This window comes from Echiichthys vipera (assembly GCF_963691815.1).
Source record: "Echiichthys vipera genome assembly, chromosome: 11".
In the NCBI taxonomy this organism is placed as follows: Eukaryota; Metazoa; Chordata; class Actinopteri; order Perciformes; family Trachinidae; genus Echiichthys; species Echiichthys vipera.
Window position 1 is genome coordinate 7,529,360 of NC_139836.1, and position 24,337 is coordinate 7,553,696.

At 42.1% G+C, this 24,337-nt stretch overlaps 2 protein-coding genes across 2 annotated transcripts; one reads left to right on the plus strand and one right to left on the minus strand.

Moving 5' to 3' along the window:
- Window positions 1-10,104, plus strand: LOC310953621 (alpha-internexin-like; the record flags this gene model as incomplete). The annotated part of the gene is made up of 5 exons (XM_083922705.1): window positions 1-291; window positions 4,890-5,120; window positions 5,327-5,854; window positions 9,667-9,791; window positions 9,912-10,104. The coding sequence occupies 5 exons, from the start codon at window positions 1-3 to the stop codon at window positions 10,102-10,104; spliced, it is 1,368 nt and encodes a 455-aa protein (XP_083778831.1).
- Window positions 10,105-12,711: 2,607 nt separating this feature from the next.
- On the minus strand, window positions 12,712-22,462 carry pcgf6 (polycomb group ring finger 6). Its single transcript, XM_083922708.1, has 10 exons — window positions 22,035-22,462; window positions 20,832-20,931; window positions 19,621-19,717; window positions 19,295-19,350; window positions 19,134-19,193; window positions 18,529-18,643; window positions 16,434-16,461; window positions 15,770-15,868; window positions 13,670-13,756; window positions 12,712-13,550 (listed from the first exon to the last, which is right to left on the minus strand). The coding sequence occupies exons 1-10, from the start codon at window positions 22,095-22,097 to the stop codon at window positions 13,494-13,496; spliced, it is 762 nt and encodes a 253-aa protein (XP_083778834.1). The 5' UTR covers window positions 22,098-22,462; the 3' UTR covers window positions 12,712-13,493.
- Between the last annotated feature and the right edge of the window lie 1,875 nt (window positions 22,463-24,337).

A 24,337-nucleotide genomic window follows, 5' to 3' on the forward strand; every position in this document is an offset into this window, starting at 1 on the left:
ATGAACCACGGAGACCGATACACCTCGTCATCCTATCGGAAGATTTTCGGGGATTCACCCAAGTTCCCCATCTCCTCCTCTCGTATGGGCGGCTCCTCTCCTCGGAGCTCCCCGGGGCTCAGGTCCATGGCTTCGTCCCGCAACAGCGCGACCAGTATGAGCCTGTACAGACGGGTCGGCCGGTCCACGTCTTACTCTCCGGTGCGCACCGACTCCCTTGACTTGACCCAGACCACCGTGGTTAACAATGAGTTAAAAGTCATTCGAACTAACGAGAAGGAGCAGCTGCAGGTATGTGTAACGGGTTGAAACATCTGGTTCACTGTTTGCATGTTAGGCAAAGTATTTCTTCTGTAATAATGTTTCAATTAAAATCCCATATTTGATGAGCTCAGGCTCTACAGCTTCAAGTTGGACTTTCTTAATCCCAGAATCATCTCTTTTATAATACTTCTTTCAACTAATCATGTCCAACTTTTCTGACTAATTAGCTCCATGTGGTGTGACAGTCCTTTAGTATCAAGCCATGTAACTGCATTCACCTGACGCAGTGGGACTAAATCTGTCTGTATCAGATGGAAACCAGTATGACACTCCCCTACTGTCAGGATGGCCTTATTGTTAACTTTATAAAGCTTGACCTTTAACCAATGTAAGACAATTCACCAATTTAATGAAGACCCAATCATTTTCAAAGCTTGCCAAAGGTGGCCGGGCCCTCTGACCACTCACAGATCATCCAGACATGGTTTAGTGCATACATGAGCAGGTGTAAATATTACAAATATTAACAGCTGAGTTCCATTTAGCTGCTTCAGTTTCAGGGTCCTGGTTAGGACTGACGCATCGTTCATATGTGCTTTTCCTACTGAGACAAGTCTAAATGTCTGCTGGAGAGCCTGTAAGTTGACATTAATAGCGTTTGACGTTTCATACCAAATGGTACCAAAAATAATTAAGGCAAGGTAAGGCAAGTTTATTTGTATAGCACAACCCAATTACAAGGTAATTCAAAGTTCTTTACGTAAAACATTAAAAGCATTGGGAAAAGACACATAAAACAGATAAAAGATCATTTAAAACATAAAAGACGGTTACAGTTACAGAAGTGACAATGCAGTTTACTGAAAAGCAGCAGCAAATAGAGAAGTCTACAGTCTTGATTTAAAAAAACTGAGAGTTGCAGCTGATCTGAAGTTTTCTGGAAGTTTGTTCCAGATTTGTGGAGCATAAAAACTGAATGCTGCCTCTTCATGTTTAGCTCTGACTCTGGGGACACAGAGCAGACCTGTCCAATGTTTAGTCCTGACTCTGGGGACACAGATCAGATCTGTCCCATGTTTAGTCCTGGCTCTGGGGGCACAGAGCAGACCTGTCCCATGTTTAGTTCTGACTCTGGGGGCACAGAGCAGACCTGTCCCGTGTTTAGTCCTGACTCTGGGGACACAGAGCAGACCTGTCCAATGTTTAGTTCTGACTCTGGGGGCAGAGAGCAGACCTGTCCCGTGTTTAGTCCTGACTCTGGGGACACAGAGCAGACCTGTCCCATGTTTAATTCTGACTCTGGGGACACAGAGCAGACCTGTCCCATGTTTAGTCCTGACTCTGGGGACACAGAGCAGACCTGAACCATGTTTAGTCCTGACTCTGGGGACACAGAACAGACCTGTCCCATGTTTAGTCCTGACTCTGGGGACACAGAGCAGACCTGTCCCATGTTTAGTCCTGACTCTGGGGACACAGATCAGATCTGTCCCATGTTTAGTCCTGACTCTGGAGACACAGAGCAGACCTGTCCCATGTTTAGTCCTGACTCTGGGGACACAGAGCAGACCTGTCCCATGTTTAGTCCTGACTCTGGGGACACAGAGCAGACCTGTCCCATGTTTAGTTCTGACTCTGGGGACACAGAGCAGACCTGAACCATGTTTAGTCCTGACTCTGGGGACACAGAGCAGACCTGTCCCATGTTTAGTCCTGACTCTCGGGACACAGAGCAGACCTGTCCCATGTTTAGTCCTGACTCTGGGGACACAGAGCAGACCTGTCCCATGTTTAGTCCTGACTCTGGGGACACAGAGCAGACCTGTCCCATGTTTAGTCCGGACTCTGGGGACACGGAGCAGACCTGTCCCATGTTTAGTCCTGACTCTGGGGACACAGAGCAGACCTGTCCCATGTTTAGTCCTGACTCTGGGGACACAGAACAGACCTGTCCCATGTTTAGCCCTGACTCTGGGGACACGGAGCAGACCTGTCCCATGTTGAGTCCTGACTCTGGGGACACAGAACAGACCTGTCCCATGTTTAGCCCTGACTCTGGGGACACAGAGCAGACCTGTCCCATGTTTAGTTCTGACTCTGGGGACACAGAGCAGACCTGTCCCATGTTTAGTCCTGACTCTGGGGACACAGAGCAGACCTGTCCCGTGTTTAGTCCTGACTCTGGGGACACGGAGCAGACCTGTCCCATGTTTAGTCCTGACTCTGGGGACACAGAGCAGACCTGTCCCATGTTTAGTCCTGACTCTGGGGACACAGAGCAGATCTGTCCCATGTTTAGTTCTGACTCTGGGGACACAGAGCAGACCTGTCCCATGTTTAGTTCTGACTCTGGGGACACAGAGCAGACCTGTCCCATGTTTAGTCCTGACTCTGGGGACACGGAGCAGACCTGTCCCATGTTTAGTCCTGACTCTGGGGACACAGAGCAGACCTGTTCCAGAGGATCTGAGAGGTCTGGATGGTTCGTTGCTGAGCAGAAGATCAGAAATGTAGATCTTATCAACAGAAGTATTTTGAAATCGATTCTTTGACGGACAGGAAGTCAGTGTAAAGATCTGAGGACTGAAGTGATATGATCTAGTTTTATGTTCTTAGTGAGGACTCGAGCAGCAGCGCTGGTGAAGCTTTCTCTTGGTAGCACCGCTTTCTGCTGTTATAGGAAACAGTTTCTAGGGAACAGTCCTTCACTCTCCACTTTCTCCTGGAGAAGACAAGCAGTACCTAGAGAAATCCCCAGGCTCTCATTTGATGGGATACTGTTCTTTAGTTCAGCCCCATTTTTAAAGCTGCACAAATCAATATTCTTATATGAACAACAGATGAAATTATTCAAGCCACAGAGAATTGTCCCCCGACTCAGCAGTCCCCCTCGGCTATTAGGGATGGGAATCAAGAAGCGGTTCTAAATTCGATCCGACTCCGATCCATCTGAACGCATGCCCCCAAGCTTATTCATTCCTCTTATCGATATCGGCATGTATTAGGCTCAAGTTTATGTGGGTGAATATCCTGTTAGAATAACATTAGTTCCACACAGGCAGGCTTAGCAGATATTTTCTTTGAATAAGAAAATCTAAATACAAAAGAATACTGTTACAAACTTTACCTTCACAGTGTTCACACTCGCATAATAAAACAGTTGCCTTGATGCTGAGGACCTGTGGCCGACTTTTTTTCCACACAGAAAACTGATCAATAAGGGAATCGATAAATAATGGGACCGGTAAGCAGGGCCAGTATTCCCAAAACATCTTAAAGCTCCTAACTTGCTAAATTAGGAGTAACTCTTGCAACCACATGGGCGCGTCAGGACTCCTAATGTTTAGTCAAAGAGTATACCACAAAGCGTTTTAGCGCTAAGAGCAGCTCCTAAATCTGTAAAAAGTTAGAAGTAGTCAAGAGGACTCCTAAACGACTGCTGCTGGCAACTCCCATCCTAATCACCTCAATGTTTAAGGAACTGTTATAATATGATTAGTGGGAAAGCCACATTTATTTACAGACATATTACCACACTTCTTTTTATAGCTTTTGCAGTTATCCCAACTCTGAATTTGCCTTTAAAAATTTTCCTCCTTTATGCACAAGTGCGTCCAGTATGGTTTTGGTTTGCACCTCCCACTATGAGTCATGGTTAATGTAGTCTGATCATTACGAGGCTTTTTACGTGGATACCTGCTAATTGTTACTGAGTTGACAGATATGTAAGAAGCTGACAATTAGTCGCACAAATATTGACTAAACAGTTGCCTATACTACTCTTTGTTTCATTTTAGTCAGTGACACTTATCCTACATTTGATTTGAAATTCTTTATTTGGATAAGAAACCATACCTCCTACAGTATTTCTATCAAGAATTCACTGACAGAGACCCCAAAACAGCCCAAGACCCAAACAGCCAATCACAGTTTCATGAATCATGACATCATCTGTAACAACAGAGTCAACCCCACCCCTTCTCTTAGCTTAAAACTTCTTCCAGTTTCTTAGTAAAAGTTGGTCTCAGCAGCTTTGTGATGGGGTCCAGGAGAAGTCTAACTATCTGCTCTACGGGCCCAACAGTTTGGAAGTATTGCAGAAGTAATGCGGACCAACCGGGTACTTACATGGAACTCCAGTTTATTTGACTTCATGCGCCACTGAGCAGCTTTCGTCGAAGTGAACGGGGCTCCACTTGGAGCGCTGTATCCAGTTCTCTTGATACATCCATGCAAGCAACAGACAAAGTTAGCAAGTAGCTGGTGGAGATCCTAAGGGAACAGCTAAATAGCCAGATTTATTTTTTAGGGCTTTGGTGGAGCACAAAAAAGAGCTAAAAGGAGAGAATATTGTATTTAATAATGAATGAAAGTTTGATTGTTCTGCTGTCCCCAAGTGGTAAAACAAACCCACCTCAGGCTTATCTAGTGTAGCTTCAACACACTGTCAGTTATGAATCGATTTGCAGTGTGTTCAGAAATATAAACCATGCTTGGTGCAGGAGCAGTTTATAGAAAGTTTAAGGTGATGTGAATCAACCCCTCTGGTTTGCTGCCGGTCTGATGTAACAACCCTAATAGAGGATTTATTGTCGTGCTAAACAAGCATTTATCCTGTTGCATAGGGTCTCAATGACCGCTTCGCCATGTTCATTGATAAAGTCCGGCACCTGGAGCAGCAGAATAAGGTGTTGGAGATGGAGCTGGTGACACTGCGGCAGAAGCAGGGCGAGCCGTCCCGCATCGCTCATCTCTACCAGCAGGAGCTGAGGGACCTGCGGTCACAGGTGGAGGAGCTGAGCAGGGACAAGAACCGCATTCTGATCGAGAGGAACAACCTGGAGGATGACCTGCAGGTAAAAGCATTAGAGGATACGGAGACTGTAAGGAGAGTGCTTCTTCAATTCTGTTTGGATTTACTGCTGCAAAGCCCATTCAGGTCTTCACCATCATCTTTCTCTTTGTGTCATCCTGATCTTTCACATGTTATATCTGTATCTAATCATGTATGCCTCTGTTTGGTAGCCCCTCTCATCTCGTATCCTCTCATCTTTCGTTTCAGAAGCTCAGTGTGAAGTGTGATGAGGAGATGAGGGCACGGGAGGAAGCTGAGCAAACCTTGAGGTCCTTCAGGAAGGATGTGGATGATGCCACAGCCGTTCGCATGGACCTAGAGCGCCGCGTGGAGTCACTGATGGACGAAATTTCCTTCCTGAGGAAAGTGCACGATGAGGAAATCCAGGAGCTGAGCAGCATGATGGAGGAGCAGCAGACCTCTGTGGAGCTCGAGCTCGCCAAACCGGACCTCACCTCAGCTCTGAAGGAGATCCGCAACCAGTACGAGTCCATCGCCTCCAAAAATCTGCAGTCGGCAGAGGAGTGGTACAAGAGCAAGTTTGCCAGCCTCGCAGAGCAGGCCACCAGGAGCAACGAGGCCATGAGGGCCAGCAGGGAGGAGATCAGTGAGTTCAGGAGGCAGCTGCAGTCCAAGACCATTGAGATAGAAACCCTGAGGGGTGCCAATGAGTCTCTGGAGAGGCAGATCACAGAGATGGAGGATGCACACAACGCTGAAGTCACAGCCATGCAGGCAAGCAGTAATAGTCATCAGATTTACACTACAGTAATGTCCTTGAAGGGTCTTTTCACCCAAACTATAATCTCTATAAACAGATATCTGCATATGAGTGTAGAATCTGTAGGCAACCGGACAAGACTTTGGTACTGGAAGCGGTCTGGTTTCCGTTTGTAGTCCAAGTAGTGTTCACGTTTGAGCAAAGCCCCCACCATAGGGACTTCGTGGTTGATCCAATAAGAAAGTGCCAAAAACTGCAGTTCTCCGAGTGTCCACTGGGAGCAGTTTGCACTATAGAGCAATTTCTCATTGACTCCCATGTTAAATACAGCATCATTTAACCAATTTAAGGCCTGGTTAAAAAAAAAAAACATTCTAGTCTGTATGTTTAGGTCATATCTTTATGACAACACTGAGGGAGGTGAATTTATTGTACCGGGCTAGTTTTTATCTTATTGGAGGTTAAAGTTTATGAATAATTAGGGGCGTGGCCTATTGAGTGACAGCTAGCCTCTGGCCCTCACTTCTCCTTAGAGGTAAACGTCAGCCAGATGGACGTATCTCCCTCCCCCCAACCTCACATCAATGCCTTTTATTGGTAAGAGAAAATGAGGCGGAGTCGAAGTCTGACAAATTGGCGACTACCGTAGGTGAGTACGATTGGATCAAGTTGAGAGAACGTACCTCGACGGGTATGATACGTCCATTTTCATACAGTCTATAGTTTGAGCAGGCTTTGGTTGTGTGCTGGTAAATCATCTGTGTTGGGAGCAAAGAGACAGAATGCATTGGTCCAAATGCATGAAAACCCACTGGGTATTATCTGACATGAATTTAGCTTTGTATTTTTAAATTTTTGTTCATAGAGATAGGAGGCGTGTTTCCATTAGCCCTGTAGAGTGGCCTCACGGAAAGTTTCAGGGCTCGCCCTCTCAAATGGCCGCTCACTCGCCGTGTTTCCATTCCAAAAAAAAAAAGCCCCAGAGGGATTTACGAGATGCCTGAGGTGACGTATCACTCTGAATGGGTTTGGATCAACAGTGATCAGCTGATCAGTGATAGAGCGGTACATTCTTCATCCAGAGAAATACAGAAAAGTAGAGCATGCAGCAAAGGACCACAGGTCGGAAATTTAATCCAGAATCCGTGCGCAGATCATCATTCTGCGCTGCGTTCTTCTACACCACTGGATAAAAGTGTCTACCCTACTTCACCATGTTGTGGTGGCAACTGTACTACCGAAGTCACATCCTGCTGAGCGCTACATCCAATCAGCAACCGGGTAAATGTCAGGGGACAAAAGAGTCCCTGCTCTCCAACAGGGCCTCTTTCTACCCGGTCAAACGGCCTCCTGACCAAGTCCCATGCAAATTAGGGTCGTTTTTGGCGAGATAGACCTGCCTCATTCGGGCCATAGTGGAAACGCACCTATTTTGTCTCAACTCCAACCCTATTGTCCTGTCCGAAGTTAATAATCAGATGGATGATGAAATATTTTTTGGTACTCTTGATAATCCACAGGACAAAAACGTTTTCAGTAGGGACTATTAGAAAGTACCAAAACTAACTTGTTTTGTTGGGTGAAGTAACCCTTTGTTATTTGACTTTTTGACATTTTGATTGAGCATAACACAAAATAATGATATTATATACAAATACATCATAATCTCATAGTATACAAAGATGCTGTAACAGAATTATGCCATAGAAATACACTTATATGTATAGCATAAAACTAAAATAACAATGTCATAATGTGCAATTTATAGACATTAAGATACACGCCAAACTGAAACCAATTACATGCAGTTGTTTTTTGAGCAGGCATTGAAACAGTAAAAGTCCTTGAAACTTGAGATGGAACGAATACTTACGATAAACCCCCAGTTACTGCACTGTAAATGATAAAAGTCGAACCTACTATGAAAATGTGCTGGTGAAAAAAGTACCCAGTCACCTGCTGAAGCATTTCTGGCATAGTCTGCATGGAGGTCATTAGTGTCTTCAACAGGAATAATAGGATTGGAAGGCAGCAAATCTCAGGGTCAAGTTCCTCAAGAATTACGTCCCAGCTTGAGCAAAGCCTACGTTACCTAACTGCACACAGCAGGGAGCCCCCAACCTTTCAAGGACTGAGTCAAAGCGACGAACCAGCACACTGATTATCTTATCATTTAAATACGTTCTCTGTGTGTAATTCTTCTGCCAACCTTTGTACTTGTGTCCAAGTTTGGCTTCTAATAGTACATTATCCAATAAAAGCTGGCATTTAAAGAACCCATATTGTAAAAAGTGAGAGTTCCATGTCTTTTTTTTATTATTATAAAGCAGTTTGAGGTTATATATAAGTACTGTGAAAGTATCTAAACACTCAATCCACAGAGAAATGCACACAGCCCGTATTCAGAAACGGTGTCTTTAAACGAGCCGTCGGGACTTCTGTGCGGTTGTGATGTCACAACTATACTAGATACAGTATAGGTAGAAAGTGCAGTTACAGTCATTCCAGTGTTGATGCAGCGATGCCAACTGAGCAGATGCAGAAGACCCAGAAACACTGACCTAACAGAGCAGACTGGGCTTTTTCAGTAGGGCGTCTTAAAGAGACAGGAGCTAAAACAGAGCATTTCAGACAGAGGGTGAATACAGGTATATTCAGACGGATAGGATGAGAAAAATAATGTCAGTTTTTAACATTAAAACATAAAGCATTAAGTAGGAACCTGAAAATGAGAATATTATGGGACCTTTAAATAAACAACGGGAAAAGGACAGGGAAGGGTTTTTTGGGGGGTAACTTCGCAATTAGTGATTTGGAGTTTTCACCAGCGTACTGGAAACCTCGCAGTGATGATAAAACTTCAATAAGTTAATGTTCCCAGCCAAGATATAGTCCAGCTTATAACTATATATAAAATGAATGTTTCAAACATACATATTTCCTAAAATGCCAAACTATTTCTTTAATCAGCAAATCAGCACAAGCTTCTCGCTAAAATGTGACAAAATCTGTCCATGAAGTAGGGGGGAGTTTAACAAATAAATCCTACCTGTAATAATCACCTGTCTCAAATAAAGTCCTGGGTTTTAGTTTTTTTTAAAGTAGGCAGTTTTCTGAAAAAGGCCAAACCAATTTTGAAATATGTCCCTCCTCCTGCAGCTCTCCCCTCTCTGTCCTAAGCCTCTCCCACCAGACGTTCACAGGCATATAGGTGTGCTTCATCAATTGTGATCCAGATGCTGCTATATAGCGACAATTCTATGGCAATTACCATCTTGTGTGTTAGCCTTCTGCTAACAGTAGCCATGAGCCAAAAAATGCTCAGTCATCTGCATTTAAAGACGAGGTACGCTTTCTCTCTGAAATGACCTGTCAAAGTCTCCCGTCCAAATTCTGAAAACCAAGCCAAGAGGAGGTGCAAAAGTCTAAAGGTTCTCTCAGTCAAGACAATTTAGTATCAAGAGCGTCTAGTTCAGATTCAAGTCAGAACCAGAGCTTGACCTTCTGCCTGTGGTAGTCACTTTTACAAGCCTCGGTGAGACTGAAATGGTTCTTAGTGAATTAGATTAACCTCCAATGTGCTAAATCGGATACAGGAAGGCCATCTGCTTTCACTGGCCTCTTAGAGACGGCTAAGCCCCCAAAGGCTCTTGGACTGTATATCTTTAAGGGAAAAAAGGTAATGGCCTACACTCATGCCACAGGAAAGCCTAGTAGGTTAAAAACTGCATACATACTGTACATGCTAAGAAAGTGAAGGAAGTCAGAAAACTGTGTAAGACACTACTGATGATCTCCCTCCTTTCTTATGTTTTTTGTGTAACAGGACACTGTTGGCCACCTGGACACTGAGCTGAGGAACATGAAGGGTGAGATGGCCCAGCACCTGAGAGAGTATCAGGACCTGCTCAACGTCAAGATGGCCCTGGACATAGAGATAGCGGCCTACAGGTGCTCACTGCTTTAAAGGACAAGCAGAACGACGCGTCTCTTTATTAGTAGACTCATTCAAATGCTTTCAGAGTTGTGAGATGTATTAAGTCTGACGTTTGTTTCCTTTGGTCCTATGAGGAAACTGCTGGAGGGGGAGGAAACTCACTTTAACTCAGGGATATCGTTTGGTGCTGCCAGCTACAGCTACCAGCCTCGGGCATCAGCCGGCTTCTCCAGTAGCAGCCAGAGGGAGAAAGAAGGGCCCACGAAGGAAAGCTTCAAGAAGAGCAGTGAGGATAAAGATGAGGCAGACATCAACTCCAACAACTGAGGGAAGACAGGCAGGGAAATCTGGGGAATGAGAAAAGCAAAGAACTGTATATGTATAGTGAGCTCATAGTCACATACTGTATTTAAGGGAAACACTAAGACATGTTTTGGAATTGGAGCCCAAAGTCAATGTTTTGTGGTTGAAAGATTCTTCCAATAAATACAAAAATTGGCATTTTTCCTGAGGCATAGGTCTCCACATATAGATGATCCGTGGACTCATCTAAAAGGATCAAATTTGTTTGTCAGTACTTAAGTCGTAAATCTTCAACAGGAAACAAACAAAACAAAACGTGGAAGTCTCAACCAAATGTACTGTCTCCAGAGGAAATAAACATGTTTTACGAATGTAAAAAATACTAGAGAGAAAGAGAAAGACCAAATATTAGTGTGATACCGTTGTTGCTGCATGTTTTTAATGGACAGTTCTGTGAGGTTAGTCAAGATCAGCAGCTGTCAAACTGTCATAAAGCCACAGTTTGATGTCCTGAATATTTTGAGTTTGAAGAGAGGTAAACCTCAAAGTGAATAGTAACAGTCTGTTTAATAAAGCACCTAAGGTTGTGTGGAGGATGACAGTGTATTGTGTTTGGTTTTAAGCACTTTACAAAGTGTAGATGTGTTCTAACATAATCACACTACTGTATGCTGCTAAGCCCTATAGTGGCAGAAGGAATAGCTTTCATGGTTTGTTATTATTAGCTGTAAAACATATTCGGCACATGTAGGCCAACTGTTAGAACTAAAGTACAGATCATCTCATGGAAAACCTCCGTGATGTTTCAGCTGCACTGAATAAAATGACATGACAAGCCAAACGTTTTCTGTTTTCATGCAAGGCTCCCGTTTAGAGTTTAAGCCACACTGGAAAGGATCATCACATACTCATGGTTCTGTTTCCCTGACGTCTGCATCAAATTCAATTTAGTGCAGCAAGATATTAAACAACTACATTATAAATGAAAGTAGACACTAGTGAGGCTACAGTGACTTCAGGAAGAATCTAGTTACACTTCAGCATTTATGTCAAGTCTTTTTCTTATTTATCAGATACATCTCAGTTTGTACATGTTAACGACAAACCTCCATGCACACTAAAGTCAGTCACGGAGTCCCACAGGGTTCTGTCCTTGGACCGATTCTATTCACCTTATATATGCTTCCCTTAGGAAATATTATAAGGAAGCACTCCATACATTTTCATTGTTATGCTGATGATACACAATTATATTTGTCGATCAAACCAGAAGAAACCCATCAGTTAGATAAACTTCAAATGTGCATTAAGGAAATAAAAAGCTGGATGACAGATGCAATTTTCTGATGTTAAACTCAGAAAAAACTGAGTGTGGTTTTTACCTACTCTGTAAAGTGTCCTGAGATAACTTTTGTTATGATTTGGCCACTGTAAATAAGTTTGTCTGTAAACCCTAGAGATGGTTGTGTGTGAAAATCCCAGTAGATCAGCAGTTTCTGAAACACAACCATGCCACGTTCAAAGTCACTTAAATCACCTTTCTAACCCGTTCTGATGCTCTGTTTGAACTGCAGCACATCCTCTTCACCATGTCTACATGCCTAGATGCATGCGTTTGCTGCCATGTGATTGGCTGATTAGAAACGTGTGTTAACGAGCAGTTGGACATGTGCACCTAATAAAGTGGTCAGTGAGTGTATATTCTTGCGAATTATTCCAATGAAATTATCGGGCGATACTCACTCACTCTCATCTAAAACCACTTTATCGGGGTCGGGTCTCGGGGGCAGCAGCTACAGCAGGGAACACCGAACTTCCGTTTCCAGAATAAGCAATCCTACGGTTTCCTCCTGAGAGCCATGGCCTCAGATTCAGAGGTGCTGATCCTCATCCCAGCCGCTTCACAGTCATCCATCAGCAAAAGACAGAAATGAGATCCTCAGCCCACCAAACTGCAACCCCTCCCCACCACGACTACGCCTCCATATCCTGTCCATGAAAATCACAAACAGGATTGGTGACAAAGCGCACCACTGGCGGAGGCCAACCCCCACCAGGAACGAATCTGACTCACTGCCGAGGTTACGGACAAAGTTCTCATTTTGGGTGCACAGAGACTGGATGGCCCACAGAAGTTACCCCCTCACCCCATACTCCCACAGTGAATTCTGAGGTACAATGCTCTATGAAAGCTAAAGTATGCTTGTGAAGTTTATTGAACTACTTCTAAAAAAATAAATGAATATATGAGGAGTCAGAACTGTTTTTGTGATGACAATAGTTATGTCAGATTTGGTCAAAACAAGGGAATAAAATCATCCATCTCTGCTCACTACCTCCTTTTCATTTCCCCAAGGTGTGCGTAAACTACAGGGTATAAACTTCTGTCCAAAACGCAAAAATGTATCTTCTCAGGAGCTAATTATCATTATCGTCCAAAAAACACTCCACACCAACACTGTACTAGTACCCATTAACATCGGGGATGCAAAATGTTTATGGGTACACATCTCAGCCATAAACCTGAAAACAAAACAGGATGAATGGGGAACCTTTTTTCAGTTGTGCAGCCATTTCTTTATTCACTCTAACAAAAGCAAGTAGGAAAGGTATTTTTATTGAATCCTATCAAAGACTTTACAAACTCCCTTTAAATAACTGCTGATGTGCTCCGGTGAGCCTGTTTAATCAAGTCAAACACATCAGCTTACATCAGCAGACAGTCTATACAAAAGCTCTTAAATTAAATGTGTAAATCAACAAGAAGCACGCTTTAATTAAAAAGATATAAAGTGTAGATATAAGGTCCATATAAACACACACACACACCTTTGGTAGTGGCAGTCATTTTGTTTCACACAACTATTTACCTGACACCCCAGCAAGCCCTTGAGATCATAAATAGAAAGAGGTATCAATCCCTGGTTTACAAAAAGAGAGGTAAGTTAGACTGACGCAGGTTTCAGACTCATTAACAGTGACCCGGTCCAGTTTTAGCTACAGCAGCAGTCACGGTGGAAGCACACTAAACAATGCCTTGAAAAGATACCTTGGCAGTAGGACTAAGAGTTTATCACTTCCATTCATCGGTTAACACAAATTTTGCATGCTGGCACTTCAGTAAATCAAATGCATGTCATGTGTGTCCAGCAATTTACAGCAGACGTGTGGCCCTGAATACAAGATGACGATCTAGCATTAAAAAAGTGATGCTACAGTGTGAACACAAGAGTTATGGTTTACATTCAGTTGATATTAATCCAATTAAGAAAGACAGTGGAGATGTATTGGGCTTTTGCCTTGTTACATTCAAGTTGGAAGTTGTTTTGTTGGCAGACAGTGACTATCCTCATTATGACAAGGTTGATGAAGAGAAACACGTTCAGTTCACCCCCTCAGGAATGAACCACCTGTCAAAGTCCTGACTGGGAGGGCAGGACCAGGCCGAAGTGCAGCACCAACAGACCATCCTGGAGCAAAATGGAAACAACACCAAAAGGATCACACAAAAGATATTCCTAGCCTTCTGCAACTTTCACATGATCAAAATTGTAAGTTTGTTCCTGCCGTGTGTTTTTGTGGCGCTTACCTGTAGTGCCTCTTCACCCACGGACTTCTGTATGTCTTTGAGTGACTGGTAGTGATCTAGAAGGTGGTCTCCACAAACCACATCCACCTGCAGGGCACAAACAAACACACAAACACTTCAGACAACTGCAGCAGAGACTCAATCAGACGGAGATGACCAGCCCACAATGTGTGTGTGTGTGTGTGTGTGTGTGTGTGTGTGTGTGTGTGTGTGTGTGTGTGTGTGTGTGTGTGTGTGTGTGTGTGTGTGTGTGTGTGTGTGTGTGTGTGTGTGTGTGTGTGTGTGTGTGTGTGTGTGTGTGTGTGTGTGTGTGTGTGTGTGTGGTTAGGTGCATGCGTGCGTGTGTGTGTGCATACATTGTCAAGGCATTCAGCTCAGTCCTACATAAAACTATTCAAAATACTGAAGGGACAAATTATGTTTCACAGCTTCATAAACTGGTTGTTTTTTTAAACATTAAACTTTATCTCCTGCCCAGAGCCACATCAAAAATGCAGGGAAACATTTAACGGTCTAAAACAATGAACTGGTGGGATGTCTTGGAAGCAGATGATGGGGCACACTAAACAGAAAGCTAACGCTATTTCTTTTGCCACAGCGGACCTTTAAACTTGCCAGACTTCTTTCTGTAGATTGATGGACGTGATCCTCCAGATCAGAACTGCGTCCATATCACAACGGTCTGTTATTCAAAAATAACAGATGTAAACGCCGTAACTGACCATTTAGAACTGAGCATTCAAAAGCCATGTAATAAAATAATATAAGAATTTATTGGACAACTGTTGTGACCTCTTCTTAAATGGACAGTGACCTTTCATTGGTCTTTTTTCTGTCCTCTCCAGGTTGGTCAAGACAGGCCAGGGTGCAGCACTGATGCCAGGAAGCCAACATAAGCTGCTAATCCTCATCCACGTGTTGCTAAATACAAAATACACCATCACCTGAACACACTGACCACACGTTTACAATTTTGTTCATCTGTGCTCTGAGGAAAAATAGGGCACTTCTGACTGTAACGCTAATATTTGCGAGCTTTCTCTTGCAGGATGTCCCCAGTGAGAAGGACGTGGGTATCAATGCACCGATTGTGTAATTATAATCAGATTATCAGACTAATTAATTCCTAAAGAGTGTCTGTTGTCCTTTAGATGTAGGCACCCTGCTGAGTTCTGATCAGTTAACCCCTCTATGTTGCGCTCGGTCAGTACTCAGTTGTTTTGTCTCCCCAGTGTACACATGTGCATTCCTCAGTGTACTGCCTCTACAATAGAGGGCGTGGAACTGTTTTCATGCCCTATCTTTAGGATATGACTGATGTTAGCATGAGTCTCACATACAGATGAAATGTTTGTTCACCAGTTCTCTTCCAAGACCATACTGTCCTGTTGCCTTAAGACAGCAGATGTGCTTTTGATGTACTCAAAGTACATTTGAGTTAAGATTTTGTTAAGTTAGCTGACTGCAGCCTACACTGTAGTTCCCACATTTCACTGATAAACTGCAGAATAACATCAAATAATCATCAGATACAATTTCACTTCTCTTTTCCCCTTGATTATGCACTTTTCTTTTTTATTTCTGCCTGATTCAGCGAGACAGTTCCACGCACTTAAATATCAGCATTATTTTATTTATTTCCAGTAGCAATGATCCTATTCTTTACACTGTAATAATGCTGACACGGAGCCACGCCTTTCAATAATATAATGAATTACACCATGTCCAACACTGCTATACTTTCCTGGCATACATGTAAATCAATCGAAAAAGTTATATGAATCATACTTCAGTTGTGTTTCCAGTAAAACACAATTCATTTCTCAACACCTTCAGCTGTCCTGCCTTTATCAGTTTGTAAGACCAATTAAGCATGTGACTTATAAATAACCCTTTTTTAGTCCAACACCCTTGGCTATTACTAAATTTCTGTCTTCTAATACACCAGCGTGACCCTGTTCACTGTGCACGTCTACGCTGTGCTGTAATGCCGACTTCCTTTGCTGTCCTGCTTCCAAGTCTGTCCAGGGCGACAATCAGGATCAAGACAGTGGTCATGTCAGTCTGTGCACTCCTAAGCTGTAAGCCTGGCAGACTTACCTGGCAGGTTGGGCTCAGCTCCATCTTCCTCCTGATGAACAGCTCCACGTGGCGGACTGTGGCCTCGCCCGACACACGAACATACCGCCTCTCTAATGGCTAAACAGGACAGGATGGTCAGGGTATAATATATGTATCAAAGTTTTTCAGAAACAATGCAACTCATCAAAAACTAAAGGCAATACGTTATTTAATTGGAACTATGTTATTTAAGATTAATGAGTAATGAAACGACAAAACTATTCTTGACCGTTTTATCAGACAGGCTCTGTAGTGGCAGGATAACTTGTTTAGGGATGCACTTAATGGACAGCAGATCTGGGTGCATCCATTAGTACAACCTTAAGCAATTTATTACCCATCTTGTTCTTACAGATTCTTTTGCACTGAACATTTGTATTCTAATACTAGAGACCATCTTGTGATGGGATCACACCAGCCGTGATCTGGCCAGGGGCAAAAAAATTTGGTGTTCTTGCTCAGACCACACCCATCTTTGGACGTTTTTATCTCAACTACACACATGTAAAGTTCTGTGACTGTATCTTGCACGGTTGTGACGTTATCACGGCAACAAAATCTGTCCACAGACAGACAGACATGAGAAACCACATTTTGCCATGATCACACGCATATAACCATTATAAATATTTAAAGTTGTTACCTTATAGTTATTGATGCCCTCTTCAGCCCTGAAAAAAAACAAAAAACAGGGATCAATTTATATATAGTCAGGACAACTTCTTGTAACTAAGCCAGCAATCCATTTAAGACAATGGTACCATCTAGTGGCATTTCTCTGAAACTGCAGGGTGATTCAGAAACTGGGTTCCACTGTTTCATTAAAGCAGAAGACACCAGGAGCATTGGATTTACATCTACAGGCCAAGGACAACGCTCCTAACCTTTGAACTAGAGCTTGTTACCTCTCCTTTTTATGATCTCTGACAATAGCAGGCTAGAGGATATCAGTGATTCCATAATTGCTAATTAGAGAATGATTTACAACAGAGACACAAGGCAAATTAGAAGCAACTAACCTGCAGGTTTGTTTCACTCTGGCTCTAATGGTACTACTGGTACATTCATCTTGTGAGTTTGTATTTTTCTAAATGGGACATAGAGTACATCAAGTATATGCCTATGACAAGAGTCTTGAACATGTCATAGCTGTAAATGCGCAGATGGTATTAAAAGCATTAACAATGGCTGCGAGTTACAGGGCCCTGGTATTGATGACTCATTGGCATAGCTTACTTTAACACTAATGTTACTAGGACACAGACAACAAAAAAAGGCAGTGATTCCCGTTTGCTGTTCTCCTTCAAAGAAGGTGATGTTTTTTTGCATTTTCATCACACAAACATTGAAGAGCAATAGGAATAACAACTCCTTTGTTCTCTGTGCAATACTAATTTGCATAGGTAAATTTAGAATTTTAGAGATTGCTTGTTGTATTTACAGGAAATATGTTTGCACTTCTTGGTTTTGTTTTTTTGTACTTGTTTGCTTCTTTTTTATCTTTTGCACCTAACTGCAAATTAAAATCCATCCGGGATAATAAAGTGACGGAACTCTGACTGAACTGAATACTAATAAATACTGTAGGCTTTCTCTATCTGAAAGCACCAGAGGCTGAACCTCCTCCCTATCAACATGACACCAGGTGTGGCTACTTGTGACATCTCACTCATGAGATGAAGAATGAAAACACCATATATCAGGCCAATAAGAATCTGTTAAGATCAATTAATTAAAAGGGGGCTTGGAAATTAGTTTTTTCACTGTGTAGGGCAGGGGTGGTCCTGGAGAGCTACAGTCCTGCATGATAAGGTTTCTCCCTGCTTTAACACACCTGAGTTTAACGATTATCAAACCTGTGACAAGCTTCAGCTGCTTGATAACGAGCACATCATTAGAATCAGGTGTGTTGAAGCAGGGAGAAACCTAAAACAGGAGGAGGACGGTGGCCCCCCCAGGAGCAGGATTGGACACCCCTGGTGTAGGGCCTTTAAATTACAGCATATCTACATGTACAGAATCTGGCATTTTTTCACTCCTGAACCCCATAACAAAGTAACTTAATTAAAAATGTGCACAGTTTTGAAGGTCCAGCGCTGTTTGTCCACTTAGGGTAAGTCGACATGATAGAAAATCTTTTTTTCTCTGTCGTTCTTAAAAAGTAACGGCCTTGACTCAAGAAATATCTGCGTCCACACAAAACCAGTGAAACTGACTCAAAATGCTTTAAAAACACATGCCAGGCCTGGATGTGGCGCTGTAACTGCCACAGAAATACACCAACAATGGAGAAGAGACGGCGATGCACTGTAAACAAACACCAGCGACTTTTTTGCTAAATCTGGGGACTTTCCAAATCCTCTTGCCAGCTAGAGACAATTCTAACGACTGTTTCTGGTGTTATTGGAGACTTTTATGGTGTTTCGGACTCTGATGTGAAAGCACGTATCACTCTGCAGTTACTGTCACACTTTTCACACCTTCTCAGCAACTTTATTTATAAAAACCAACTAGCAACAAATGTAGCGACTTATTCAGACCATCAGGGAAAAGAGAGGAATATATGGTCGGCCTAATTCATTAACATGCATGTCAGGTGAAATACTATATGATACGTTATTTGTCAATATGGGGACCTAAAACCAATCTTAATATCGGATTGTTGCATCCCTAATAAGAGGGTGAGTATCTTTCATAGCCAGACAAAAAACTGTCCCACATTAGCATTAGATCCTTACCCGACAAACTCCAGGACCAGAGATACATCCAGCTCAGGAGGAATGGTGAACACAGACTGTGGAACGCTATCCTTCTTCTGCCTTTTTAACACAGGACCCGAAGGGGAGACCACCACTGCCAAGCAGAAAAGGAAAAGCACGGGGAAACTGCTTGAGTGATACTCTTATGTTATGCTTTCAAGTTCATTGGTGTGTTAAATGCAAAATGAAAACACTGAAGTTAAGATGACAAACACATTGTGTATTCGCCATTCCTTTCTCCTCTTATTCAAAACGGAAGAGGAACAAGTCCTCAGAAGTTATGTTTCAATACTCTTACTGGCCAGAAGTGGCACTGCAGTGAGAAGACCTATTTGTTATTTATTGACATAGAATGGAGCAGTGTCATTCAGACCCCCAAGAAACTCTAAATCTAAATGTGGTGTTGTTCGTTATTATTCAATAGCTTATCTACAACATGTGAATTAACAGTGCAATCACTAAATACTTGATTAAGCTAACACAGGAAAAGAGAGAAATACTGTACATTATACACAAGCACCACAAGCAACCAGCCAAGGTTGCCCAACGCCTGTTTACTTCAACTTGTATGGTTGAATTATTACCATGTTTTGGCACCTCCAGCCCTCTCTCTTTGTAGAAGTTACACATTTGTTCTCTTTCCACTGTGGTACAAAACAAAATGGAAAAAGAGTTCATTTACATAGAATCCAAACATATGGGAATTACATTAAACTACATCTGACTTTATATATACTGTACTTACACTCCTCTAGGAAGGGAACCATTTTGTACACAATATCTTGCAGTTGTCTGTCAGGCCTGCGGGAAAACAGAGGAAACACTTCTGAGGCTTGACACTGATTGCTGTATCACAGAGCTTTAACAAAAACTAAACAAAAAAATATTTACTGTAGAAGGAAATGAATGAAATAAGACTTTCAGAATAAATCTGTACTGTTCATCCACGCTTTTAATTACATGTACCCTCTGCACTCAGCCATGAACAATTTAGTTGACAACCATTTATAAATTTAACAGCTACAGAAGGTGACACAAATCAGCCAACACATCAAGAATTAGCAGACCTACCTGATGTTGTAAAGGGGTTGTGTCTGATGGACTACAATGCTGCATGTGGGGCACCTGTTGCTGTAGAAGAAGTGCTTCACGATGCAGCTTTTGCAAACTAGAAAAGATAAAACACATCACAATGTAAGACACAGTCGGGACTAGAGAACAACTGATATGGGTTCTTCTATGGCCGATGCACATCTTTATAAATCAGGGCAGCCGATATAGGGTGCCGATTTTTCTTTTTACCCTTTCTTTGATAAAATATAACAGTTTAATAATAAGCTCAGCCATCTTAGAAACCATGAAACAACAATAAAAATTACGTGGTTGGTATTTTATATTTTAAAGTAATTCATTCTATGATTCCAAAACAATCTTAGATATCTGAACAAAAAACACAGATGATTGAGGGAATTTGGGGAAATGTTTATAGCAGCCTAAGGTGCATGGTAGTTAATAGTAATAGTACAGGACTGCAAACCTTTTAAGCATCTTGTTTTTTGTTTGTTGGTGTCACCGTCACAAGGCAAATGGTGATTGAAAAATAATAATAACAGTAATCATAAACATAATAACTTGGTTTACTCATATTACACACTCTACATGTGCAGACAAGTGTGATGAGTGTGCACTAAAGTAAGCAGATACCGGTTATTTAAAAATAGCAAAAATCGGCCCTGGTGTTCCTATAGTCAGGACCTTATGTATGTCGTATAGCGATTAGGGGTGGGAATCTATGGGTGCCTCGATTCCAAACGATTCTCAATTTAAAATCACTTTTTGAATGAGTACATGCTTCAGGATCTACTCCAGTCCTAATTATGGTATGAAAACAGATGATACTTTTTTTTGTCTGATTGCAATAATGTAAACACAAAAGGGCAAATCTATGACCAAATGTAATTTAGTCATGCTTAACTTCCACAATTATTTGTAAACATGTCAATTCTCAGTGCCTTCAAAAACAAAAAAGCAATTAACATATAACATAATTATACACGTAGGCTAGTAGCTGCCTTATTTCCCAGAATCCTGGCCATATCGAAAATAAAACTGTAAAGTAGTACTGGGAAACTGATATTTCCCCAGTTTGTCATTTTTAATATAATATAATATTTTAGTGTTAAGTTTATTTTGAAAGGCCTTTTATCTTGAAATCTCACAGTGAAAAGTTCTGTGAATATTATGGACCCCAGGAGCTAAAGCAGAACGCAGTTATAACTCACATGTGTGCAGGCACTCTGTGATGGTGGTGGCATCGATGAAGAAGCCGCAGCAGAGGGCACAGCGGATGTATGGATAGAATTGATTGAGGGGCAGCTTGGGCTGTGGGAACGTAAACAAACCACAATCCATGGTTACAGTTTTAAAAACATTCATTAAGGTGCATTTACATTACATAACGTTTTTAATAATATAAATATATATATAAATGAATATATACCACTGCTGTACTAGCATGTTTCTTAAATAACCAAGGCACTTCAACTGAATCCTTTATCCAGTGAAAACAAATGTCAGAGAACACTTTCAGATCCCTCCCAGTTATTGGTGTTAATCTGCACCTGGTGTTAATTTACTTAAGTGTTGGACACACCCCATTTATCTGCAGCTCCCCTGGTTACTTTGTAAGATGGCAGCTGCTCTAAGGAGTCTGAAACCCTGAGACAGCAGGTTGTTTAGATGAAGGCCAAAGGGATGACCCTCTCAGCCATCAGAGAGAGGTTTGGGCGCTCACAGTCTGTGATTTCAAGAAGATTGAAACTTTACAAGGACACAAATTCATTTAAGTTCCTTTAAAAAAGCCGGTCTTTCACGTAGAACAAGTGCACGAGAGGACAGGATTATAAAAAGACTCTCAACGGGGAATCAGTTCAACACTGCAGCTAGAGTTGCTCGCCAGTTCAGTGCTGAACAGGGCAAGGATCTGTCTCTGCACACAGTGTCTCATAGTTTAAGACAATTTGGACTGAAAGCCCACTCTGCAGTGACTGAACCTCTCATCAGCAGAAAGAATAAAAAGGCTAGACTTGCCTTTGCTGAGGAGCAAGTTGTATGGACAGAGGAGAAGTGGTCCAGAGTGACTTCAGTGATGAGAGCAAATTCAATTTATTTGGGTCTGATGGGAAACATTATGTCCGGCATAGGACTGAACCCAAAGTGTGTAAAGAAGTCAGTTACATTTGGAGGAGGAAGTGTCATGGTTTGGGGATGTTTTCTGCAGCAGGAGTTGGGCCTCTTGTACAGCTCCATGGCAGGGTGAATGCTAATGTTTATGTGAACCTCCTTCAGACACATGCAACACCTTCACTGGATTTGTTTCCCAATCAGCTGCAGTTTTCATGCAATTGTCAGTTGTCTTAGATATGCATAAATTAAAGTAGAAGACCTAACTTGACGTGAGAAAAGACTTGTAATTGAAATGTTACCTCTTCTTCTGAGTCGCTGTCTGATGACCATTCATGACTCCTCCGGACACATTTAGGTGACATGTCCAGCGGCTGTTTACGACACTGACGTTACAACGAACCTGCTCTTTTCTCTTTAACTTACGACAACAAACGAAGACAAGAGTACAACTCGGCTCAAAACGTCGACGTTATTTGTAGTTGTCGGTAAAGTTAGCTGTGCTTGGCTAGCTGGCTACCATTAGCTTGCTTACAGACAATACTAACAACATGAGCACATAATGCTCTTAAAGGCTGGAGTTACGGCTTCACTGGCGTTAGTTTCTACCGTCTCCTCGGCGGACTCTGCTAAATGTTCCGGTCCGTGGTGTTACCACAGAAGGGACTCTAACACGGAACTTCACTACTTCCTAACTTTATTTACTCTGTCGCTTTCTTCGCACTCACGTTAGCAAGCGACGCAGTGCATTCATGCATTTGCCTCGCGCGTATTCCGCGAGCGGACACAACATTACGGCTTCCGCTCTGGATCCTTCAGAATAAATGTGACCTGACAGAAAAAAAGTTTGTATTCCTACTTCATCCTTACATTAGCATTTCATTTGTAGATGTCCAGAAAAATACTGGTCCCCAGAGCCTACAACAATATATAATAATGTTAAAACGCTTGAAAAAAATATGGTTACCTGGGTCCAAACCTTTGAATCGGTCAACCATACAAATGAAATTTCAAGCAATATGGTGGACTCAAGTCAATTTGACAAAAGTGTGTGAATCAATTAATGGGGAACTGGATTAGGTCTAAAACATAAACAAAAACAAAATACTTTATTTATCTAATAATTCCGAACACAATTTACAAATCTGATACATTTATTTTGAAGACATATTGAGGTAGTTTCCGGTGATAGCCATAGGTGGGAAGAAGGTATTACTTTGATCTCGCCAGCAGGGGGCGCGCGAAGCATAAAGTTACTGACTGCTAGATTTATAAAGGAAAAGTAACTTTGACTGAAGAACAGAAGTCATTCCTGTGCTGTTCCTGTATTGTGTGCTTCTTTGCACTACTTTTTGTTATTGTTGGTTATCATATATTAGTGAGGTCGCATTGCTTTTACATGTAATCAAGGCCAGAGGTGTCCAGGTGTGACCTCACATGGAAGTGTTTACTGAACCAGGAGAGGTGCCTGGTCCACACAAGAAGAAAATCAAAAAGAAGGATGATTTAAAAAGTTTTGAAATCAAATATTTTATGTGTGAAATATTTGCCCAATATAATAATATCAGAAAATGCATCATCTAATCATCTTTCAGTATTAAACTCTGCCATAATAATATTGACAAATCTGTCGATCGACCAAGTCAAATCATTTTCATTACAGTGTCAGTATATTCTATTTCTATTTTTGGACAGATGTTTTGAGCAACCAAAAATAATAAACCTACAAAGCCAGCATGATAGGAGTATTTAGAGCTTTGTTAGGGTCACGGAGAATTTGGCAATATGTCTAAGCAGCACTGACGTTCCATGAGGTGTGAAGCCCATCACCATATCAAGCATTACCTTGGATTTGATGCTTCAGCTGATGAAACTCACCCTCTTGTATGGCAGGTCATTGGCTCCAAAAATTACAGTTGATGCTGTGTTTACGGCCATGAAATGAAAATGTTTTCAGTGGCTGTAAGGGGGTTCTATGTACTGTGGATTGACTGAGCTGGATTGAGTGAGACTTACTGTAAGCCCTAATATTAGCAGGGGGAAACCACCTCCACCTTCTACAAAGCATCAGTTAGAGCTGATGTGTTTGAAGGCAACACAATAGGCTAAATGACTGCTGCACAAACGAGGACTTCCTAGGCTCATTTACTCATCCATCATTTATCAAGCCTATACTTATCCAACTACTGATAATAGATCATCTGAGGAAGACTATCAAATTCAAACTGTCTTTGGGCCACTTTTTGAATGTAATCTTTCAGTGTCTTCAGATGTAACCATACAGCATTACACCTTCACCACTGTCTGCTTGTGTTACAGATTTAGCCTGCGTGTGTGAGGGTGAGGCAGGCTCTGTTTTGCAATAATCTTATACCTTTGCACTCTGTTCTATGATGACCGTCAGCAGGTACGAGAAGCTGAATCAAACACACCACAGACATATTAACAGTTACTGTGCGTGAGTGAGCGGAGAGTTTTTCCTTACCCGAATCAAGGGTCTAAGGGCACCGGATGTTGTTTGCTGTACAGATTGTAGAGGCCCTGGGGACACATTTGTGATGTTGGGCTTTGTAAATGAAATCAGCTGAACTTGACAAGAACGGTT

Excerpts from the sequence above, each read along its gene's own strand:
- pcgf6 (XM_083922708.1), bottom strand. The coding sequence starts at position 22,097 with ATGTCACCTAAATGTGTCCGGAGGAGTCATGAATGGTCATCAGACAGC. Across the intron at positions 19,351-19,620 it reads CAACCCCTTTACAACATCAG|GCCTGACAGACAACTGCAAG; the intron begins GTAGGTCTGCTA and ends GTTTTCCCGCAG. Across the intron at positions 16,462-18,528 it reads CTGGTCCTGGAGTTTGTCGG|GGCTGAAGAGGGCATCAATA; the intron begins GTAAGGATCTAA and ends GTTTTTTTTCAG.